The sequence below is a fragment of the Gymnogyps californianus genome, chromosome 20, assembly GCF_018139145.2.
Source record: "Gymnogyps californianus isolate 813 chromosome 20, ASM1813914v2, whole genome shotgun sequence".
Lineage (NCBI taxonomy): Eukaryota > Metazoa > Chordata > Aves > Accipitriformes > Cathartidae > Gymnogyps > Gymnogyps californianus.
The window spans coordinates 11669651-11678766 of NC_059490.1; the positions used below are offsets into that span (position 1 = coordinate 11669651).

Here is a 9116-nt window from a genome sequence, read left to right on the forward strand (position 1 = left end):
TGCAAAATGCTTAAAGAGCAACCTTCCAGGTTGGGGGCCTCTGCAGACTGGGTGAGGGTACTTTCCATACCATCGTCCAGTTAAACTGCTGTCGGCAGTCATGAACATCTCTGCCAACCATTTAACATTACTGTCTTTGTTAATAAAAGTTTAAAGGCCCATATTTAAAATGCTAGATGAATTGTATTAAAGAACTCCAAACTTGGAACATTTTTTTTTTCCAACAGTTTTGACTGCATCATTAAATGCAGTCTACTTAACATTGACATCTTTCATTTGTAGTGAAATGGACCTCTTTAATATACTATCTAGTTTTTATGCCCAAGTGTAATTTCCTCTCCATATAAACTGTGGTTTAGGTTAGGTTTTAAGTATCAGTTCTTCTGATACCACAGACTAGGATCACAATGGAAAGTGGGTGTTTTTTTCCTAAGAGAATGGCTGACACTTAAAATGACTGAACTGCCATGCTAGATCACACCAAAGACCCAAGAGCAGCAGAAAGGTCCATGAGGAATGTGTGCTTTTGATTCAGACAGGGGCTTAGGGATCTCTGGCACCACGTGTTGCATCCAGGGAACCACACTAAGGGACCACCCCTCCATAAGCAGGTCTGACGCTGTTCACCTGCACAACCTCCTACAGCAACAAGTTCCATAGGGCAATCAAGGTAATTTCCACTTCATTTTGTAATTCTCTTGCAAGTGTTCAGATTGTAATGCTTTAAAACAGTGCTCATTTTAAAACTGGAAAAAGCGGAACAAACAGCATTCATGACTCAAGCTTTGTTTTCATTGTTGGATGTTATTTTTATAATACATTTTCGGAAGTCATTAGTGGAAGATAGATACATTTAATTAAAAATTTCACTATTACTAGTACTTCTGGTTTGAATTTTCAAGTCTCCGTGCTGACAACAGCAGAAAAGCTCAATATCACTGAGTGATAAAACACTTCAGAAGTGCCTCTCAAAGAAATTGTGTCATAGATCTAGTTCTATATGCTTCCATGCTATAGAAACATCATATTACACACTTTTGGAGCTTCCTGCCACAACAGCCACTGCAACAAGGTCACCTAGAAGTAAAACTGCTTTTTATACTGCCACTTAAAATAGGAAACTATATAAAAAGGAAATATTAGCACTGTTGTTTTGGGTTTTTTTTCTCGGCTATTTCCTTTGTGCACTCTGACATGCTGGAGCACTGTATGTCCCCTAACAGAATGCAGTGCCAGTGTTGAGTGACCAAAAAGAAACTATTTAACTTCTATACAAATACCCATCGATCTAAACATTACAAGAAAAAAAGAAAAAATAAAAGGAAAAAGTTGAAATTTTAATTTCATTGCCTTTGATTTTATTTTAGGAAAAAGAACGACTGACACAAATGATTTCCTGTATAGCTTTTATTTGAATTAGAAACAGAAATTAAAGCACAAAGCTTAAATATAACCGGAGCTTCAAACTATGAACACATGCACCATTTTGAACTCATCCCAGCAAAGGGACAGCCCACTACTCTAATTCAGCTACTTTCACCATTGAAATAGGAAGCAATAGTCAACAACCTTATAACTACATTGGTGCACGTACAACCCACACTGAGGCACGCTGCCATACACCCTTTCTCTCTCTAATCCAGTTTGACTACGTCTCATTAAGGTGTCAAATAAGCTACAGAGGACAGGGAACAATGCCATTTTGGTCTACAGTTTGCCTTGTTTTATGCAGTGGACAAAGACAAAATAGGTAGATGAAATCTGGAATCTTTCCAACTACCAAATTTTAAATCTTGTAAGATCAATTAAAAAAGAACATTGCTGCAAAAGGAAAAGCCATTAAGTAGCTGAGTCTGACAGTTGCAATAATACAGTACAAGACCCAGTGTATCCTGAATTCAGGATACAAGCCATCTTGCGTATCAGGTATCGCTGAAACAACTAGAAAAGCAAATCTGTAAGATGAAGCATCAAAGTATTTACCAGCTTACACCAGCCATGCAAGCTCCCTAGTTGTTAAAACACATCTTTTGACCACATAGACAGTTTAAGTCAAACTTTGTTTCTAGAAATGCATTTCTGACTTCAATTTAAGAAGCCCTGCTGACCTATCTACAGCTTCTTCCAAATCCGCTGCTGATACAATGCTGAAACTGAACCGTTCTCACAAGGTTTACTAAATGCAAAGAGATAACAAAGCACTATTAGTAGGAGAAAAAGCAACACAGATCATACGAGACTATTATTTTTTTTACATTACCAAAAGGCACACAATAACAGATAAACCTTAGAAATAGAGATCTGAACCACATACCCTCAAGAAGACAGGATTGTTAAGACTAATCCAGCTAAATTAGTGGCTATTAGAAGACATTTATTTTTTTAAATCACTATTTATTACCTAAAAGATGCAAATTCCTCTCTCAACTTGCCAAAGTAAAATTAAATTCTTCTATCTTCATGAAAAATGTAAATTAAATCACTAATCACAAATATTATTAAAAAATAGTATCATTTAAGGAAAAAATGTGACTAGACCAACTCACAGATACACAGAATCATAGCACATGGTCAGCTGCTAGCATCTTAGAAAATAATATTAAATCAGCATTTCAAAAGCTTTTTCAACACACAAGTTTGGCATCTGAAAAATTATTGCCCCTAAGCATGAATATGGCATATGTTATTCACCATTCGACAATGGTGTCTGGCAGCCGCAAGTCATCTGGTCAATTTTCTGCCTACAGTGATATCCAGGAGGTCTGTAATCCTGCTGAAGAGAGAAAATGTAAAGGCTTTCCTATGCCTAGTCACTCTTACCTATCTGTTTCTGGACATATAAGTGTTTCAGTCTCTTCAGACTTGCAATACAATAACTTTGCTAATTTAAAATTTAAAAAAAAAAAAAAAAAAAAGGGCAAGTACTTGGCTATTCCAGAGGGAAAAAAGAAAAAAGATTTAATGTGCACACTTAGCAAGATCTTTAGTCAAATTATAAAAACTGGCTTTGAAACTTTAAAGTAAGTGCTACTACAGAATTGCAAAGCTGTTTAAAAAGTAGAAAGTATCGTGGTATCTGAGAGCATGCAAGACTGTCACATCTTTGGAAACGGCCTCAGTTTAGAGACTGATGTACTTTTATCCAAAAACATTCAGTTAGGGAATCCTTCTTTGATCACAGATGTTAAATTATTAAGAAAAATGGGTGTTTTCCATGTCTGTAGAAGAGATTAGCACCTGTTTCAGGTATCCTCTAGTCTGATGCAATAAGGTACAATCTTTTGCTAAATGTACATGGACATTGATTTGAAACTAACAACACTAATAGGCTTGAACATCTGTAAGATATTCCACTCAGTCTGTTGAGAAAGGCTGTCATGGATTTTGCTTTATCACCTGTAATTAATGAACACAAAGTTTAATCGTCTCTATTTAGTAAAAGACTGTATTTAATGTTCTTCTTTTCAGAGGTTATGGAGCAAGTGTAAGTACTTTATCACTTCAAACAAAGTCACTATTTCAACTTCTTTGTGCAAGATACAACTTTGCAGGACATTAAGAATCCAAAAATCTGACGGATAAACCTAGTCTGCCACAGGATTTCAGCTGTTGAAACCACTATCCTGACAAACCTCTTAATACAGACAGCAGTCGCTACCCAACCATGCACAGGTACTCCACAATTCAGCACTTTCAAGATGCAGCTTCACAGTGGTGGCAGACTGCAGAGCCCTCTCGCTGCCTCCGGTACCTCTACCTCATGAAAAGCACCGAGGTCTAAATCACCTTTGGAGAGGGGAAGGTGGGAGACCATCCCAGGGGATCCACCTCAGGGAAGGAAATTCTCCGCTTGCGTATAACGGGCTCATCACTTTCACTAAGCAGCTTGAGATGTCTGAACGCATCTGAGCCTTGTGCCTTTGATTCAGATTCAGGAGAAAGAAACAGACATAACATCTAGAAAAAAATGCCTAGTGCTATCCTTAACAGCATAGAAGTCTACCTGGCTTTTCCCTTTCAAATAATTTTTTGGAACTTTTCAGTAGACTGTAACACACAGATGTACTGGTGAGAGACAGAAAATACACACAGCATCACTCTTTCCTCAGCACCAGTACTGTCAGAACCAGATACAAATCTCTTTAAAAATCAACAGGCATCTTCCTCCCAACTACAAACATGCACAGCATCACCTTCTAAAGAGGCATTATTTAGTAAAAGAACCCCCCAACTAAGCCCTCAGAAGAACACAGAACTCTGAAAATATTTTATATAGGTTGCTCTAAAAAAAAAAATTTTCAAAAGGTTAACTAAAAGTTGGTACTGTGAACAAACATATATTTACCCATACTGTTAACACAAACTGCTGTGTTAAATAAGGAAGGATCATCAAATCATCTCAGTGCTTTTCAGCAGCTCACTAATGGACGCAGGTAACATCTGTTGCACGTGGGCCATTCCCTTATCTATTCTTTAGGACACCATCTGTGTGCAGTATAGCACTTCATTTTGAAATACATTACACACACTGTTTTAGAAAAATAAGATCAAAGCTGCTTCAGGTTTATGTTAGAGAAAGATGAAATAGCACACTTTGTGCCTAAGAGCAGTGTTATAGTCTGTCTCAGTTCTTGGCTCCTGTGGAAATTTGTTTCAGACAGAGTAGTTGTAGAAAAAAGTTCCATCTTCTGCACAGACCAGCCTTACCTTACAGCAAAAGATACCACTTCACTTGGGGAGCACAGTCAGCAGAACTCACGTGAAATACTTTAAAATACATCTTATTCCTACTAGTAACAAGCCAAGATGAAAAACAGCAATGAAAAACACAAAGCTGGTACTCGCAGCCAGTGCTTTTTCAGGTCTCTGGTTCTGTATAGATTTCAAATGCTGCAAAGAGAATCAACAGGAGGAGGGAGTATTTGCTTTAATTTAATGCTTTTTAATGAAAGTAAGAATGCAACATTCCTACTGGCTTTCAGTTTTTACAAAAGCTTTCTTAACTGAAAGCAATCATATCTCAAACTACAAATGGGGAGCCTAAACCATAATCCACATAATAAAGCGCTTCTTTCTTTAAAGCACATTATAATCACTTAACTTGCCACAAGTTTGTGCAGGATTAATACCTTTTATTACATCTGATAGTTTTAAAACACTCTAGATTTAAACAGTTTAGGCAGTGAGGCTTCTCTGACTATGCTTAGAACTATTTCACTACTGTATCAGCCTTCCCATGATTTCAGCTTGTAACACATTTAAAAATACTATAAAAATACAGTACATAAAATTGTAAGTGAACATTTCCATAGGAAAAAAGAGATAATTTTATTTTACAAAGGCCTGATTATGCGTGAAATCACAGAGAATTTTACTAAAACATAGCCTAGCCTCTTTGCGCTACTGCAGCCTAATTCTATCCCGATCACTGAAAAGTTTTGAAAAATATAGTGACTAGTACTACATGCAAAATCAGTCAAGAGATTTCATATGTGCTAGATAAGGAATGTGATCTAGCCTCACATGTACCATCAACAGCTTCTTTCTGCACCAGCTGAAACCTTCACGCAGTCTTCAAGGGTAGCTCAAAGAAGAGTGCATTGCAGCAGTTGTAGTCTCAGAAGTGAGCACAGCTGGGCAAGACTGGCAGTATATTTGAAAAATTTATTCAGTGAGCCAGTCACTGGTTAATTCATAAAACTATGCTTGCCAGTCATTTTAGGCCCACAGAACTGTACACACAAAAGCAGATTTTGGTTAAAGCAGCATTTATAACAATAAACAAGAGTAGACAAGAACAGACTGGTTTGCACTGATTTTTCTTGTTTTCAATACAGATTAGCATTCTCTCAGTTTGTTGTTTCATCTGTCTTAAAACAAATTCAAGCATTTAGCAAATGAATGAAAAGCCTGTCTACCTCTATAAATTCTGGTGAAAGATGGTTACATTTTCCTCCTTTGTAAAGGAAGGAAGAAACCTTGAAAAATTTTGTCTTCTCCCGTGCAGAAAAAAAAAAAACCCAAACTAAACAACGCACAACAAACATGAGCTCCCCTTCGTTATTCAAACATACCGATGATATATAATAAGTAGTGGCTCCCTCAGTGCTGAATCAAGAGGTCCTGCATTTAGAAGGGCAGACATAGTATGCAAAAACTCAAAAAGCATTATCACCACTAAAATAATGTGCATATATTCAGTACATTTTTATGAAGTATGAACTTGATGCTCAAATGAGCAGTCTAAAATGTAACAAGTAGATAACTTAATAACCACATGACTACCCAATAACGACACAAACGTAAGGAGTTACAAGCAGCACATAAATATCACTATTGATTGACAACGTATTTAGTAGTAGCGATGGTATCACAATAACCTGGCATTTGGGCATTCAGCTAAGAACAGTCACCTTTCCAGATCACTGTCAGACTAGGCAAGGCAGAGGAAATGATGTATTAAAAGCAAACAAACAAAATTAAGAACCCCGTGTTGAAATCAATAAATGAGAAGGAAAACTTCTCACAAAAAAGTAGAGATTAATGTCTCATCCTTGCTTCACTGCTTCATTCACTTGATGATACAATATTTAAAAAAAAAAAAAAATTGCACCAGTTAAACAAAAATATGCAATAAACTAATCAAAATTTTGTAAATAGCACCTATCACACAAACTACACTATGACTACAACAGTCAATACCGTATTTGATGTATATTAGCCCTGCAACTCCAATATTTTAGCATCTCAAAAATCAGAACAGCTTTATTCCTACCACGAGAGGATTCCTCCCATACACCTATCTGTAATTATCCCATAAAATGTATAGAAAAATAATTCTGTTTAAAAAGCTGAAGTTCTTAACTCCTAACAGATGTTGGCAAGCCCAATTCCACAATATACAAAACAAAGCAAACGACAAAGCCTAGGGCCTTTTAACACCACTACACAAAGAAACATTTTCTTGCATTATTGGGAGCATAATCAGTACCATGCTTTTTAAGCTTATGGAAAAAATGATCTATGACTCAAGATAAGGGGGGGGGGGGAAATAAGTTAACTACGCAAATATGCCTAAAATGTATTGGAAAAATCTGCATCCTTTTAATGTCAAAAGACAAAGTTTGATATTTTCCTTTTTTAAATAAACTTCATTTACAGCAGCCTTAATATAAATGTAAAAAAGAACAGCTTATTTTTATTCAACCAGGCCACAATCTTTCTGTGGGTTGTTAAAAGCCAAGCATCACTGAGAGGGACATACGATTATAATGCAGGTGAACAAAATTCAATCTATAGAACCAGCTTAATGTTTTTGATAGACGTTACACCAAACAGGGTCTCACGGAGCTGTGTCTTGTGTGACACAAAGGCTGTACTCACAGTACAGCAAAATGAGACAGACAACACAGAAACTGATCCTTCAGCCTAAACTGAGCTCACACTTGCACGTCAGGAAAGCATCTTGGGAGTAAAAATGCAGAGTCTAAGCACTAAGCTTAGCCCCACTGAGAAAGTCATGCCACCTAATCCCAGTAAGCAGTTTCTACATGTGGATCAGAGAAATACAAAGTCTAAGGCCAACAAATCCCTCTTCCTTCCATTCAGAAAATCCTTCTCCAAACTACCAGCACTGACTTCTGTAAAGAGAAGGAAATATCTATCACTATAACAACATTGGCTTGAAAACCCTCTTCATCCCATGCAACTGTGCTCCCAGTGATGCGGATGAAATTTCACTCTGACATCCACCGTTATGCTACGGGGAACAAGGTAGAATTGCCTGAGCAGTTTCATGTAGTCCTCCTTAAACTCGTTCTTGAGGCTTTACCTCCCTTCTGATAAACAAGATGATGTAAAGCGAGGAAGTAAATTTCACAGGGATGTCTACGAAAAGCAAACACACTTTTGGAAGAGGTGGGGGAGCTGAAGCGAAGAGGAACCGGGCATCTCACCCCCGCCCCGCTCCCTGTACAGAACTGATTGATACGCCACTGCACCTCGAGCAGACTGGCACAGGGGAGGCCACTCCACCACCGAGACCGGGATCCCCCCCTCCAGAAAGAGGTGGGAAGCATCAGGTTGGCTGGAAGGGATAACAGACCGGCAGGCAGCACCCGGCCCCACCCAGCCACCCTGCCCAGCACAATGGGCGCAGCGAGCCGCCGCCCCCCGGCCGGGGCTGAGCGGGGACCCGCCGCCGAGCCGGGCGCTGGGGGAGCCCAGCTCCCTCGGTCCCCCCCCCCGGCACGGCTAGGAAGCCGGCGGCGGGGGAGAAGGCAGGAGGCAGCGCTCCCACCCGCCGCCCCCGCCCCGGGGAACGGGGCAGCCTCCCCCACCGCTCGCCCCCTCCCGGCCCGCGCCTCCAGCCCCCGGCCCGCAGAGGCCCCTCACCTCCGGCAGCGGCCCGCCCCAGCCCTCCCCGCGCCGCCCCTGCTCCCCCGCCGGCCCCGGCCCAGCGCGGCGGGGGCAGCCGCGCCGCCGCCCCTCCTCACGGCCGCCCCCGCTACCTGCTCATCGAAGCGGTTCACCACGGCCTGCACCCACTCCACCGGCTTGTGGGCCGCCATGTCCCCCCGCCTGCCCGGCCAGGGAGGGGGGCGGATCCCCGCAGGGAGGGCGGCAGGACAGGCGCCGGGGCGAGGGGAGGGTCTCCGTATCCCTAGCGCGCTCCGGGGCCCTCAGCTCCCCGCAGCCATCAGCGCCCAGGGCCCGCCATGACACCACACCGGAAGCGGGAGCCCAGGCCGCCCCCGCCCGCCCGAGCAGCAGCGCCGCGGCCGCCGCGCCAGGGGGAGCGCCGAGACACAGGCGGCGGCGGGCGGCGCCTGCGCGGCGGCGGGGACGCGCGGCGCCTGCGCGGCGGCGGGGAGGGGCCGCGCTGCGCCTGCGCCCCACCCCCCACCCCTGCCCGGCCTGCGCCGCGCCTGCGCTCGCGCCTGCGCCGCAGAGGGGCCAAGCGGGAGGCGGGGAGGGGCAGCGGCGCATGCGCCGTCCGCCAGGGGCGGGGCTTCGTGAGGGCCCGGGGCGGCGGTCCTCCCCGGGCAGGGCCCTCAGCCCGGCGGCCCGGGCTCGGGGCTGCGCCTTCCCGCCCGTCCCCTCACCGGCCGGTCCTT

The 9116-nt window shown here is 42.6% G+C and overlaps 1 protein-coding gene across 2 annotated transcripts in view; it reads right to left on the bottom strand.

The window, feature by feature from the left end:
- NF1 (neurofibromin 1) overlaps positions 1-8570 on the bottom strand; it is a 103969-nt gene extending 95399 nt beyond the window's left edge. For both annotated transcript variants that reach the window (XM_050908968.1, XM_050908967.1), the window contains exon 1: positions 8511-8570. In XM_050908968.1, coding sequence (XP_050764925.1) covers positions 8511-8570 — 60 coding nt within the window. The remainder of the gene's footprint in view (positions 1-8510) is intronic.
- Between the last annotated feature and the right edge of the window lie 546 nt (positions 8571-9116).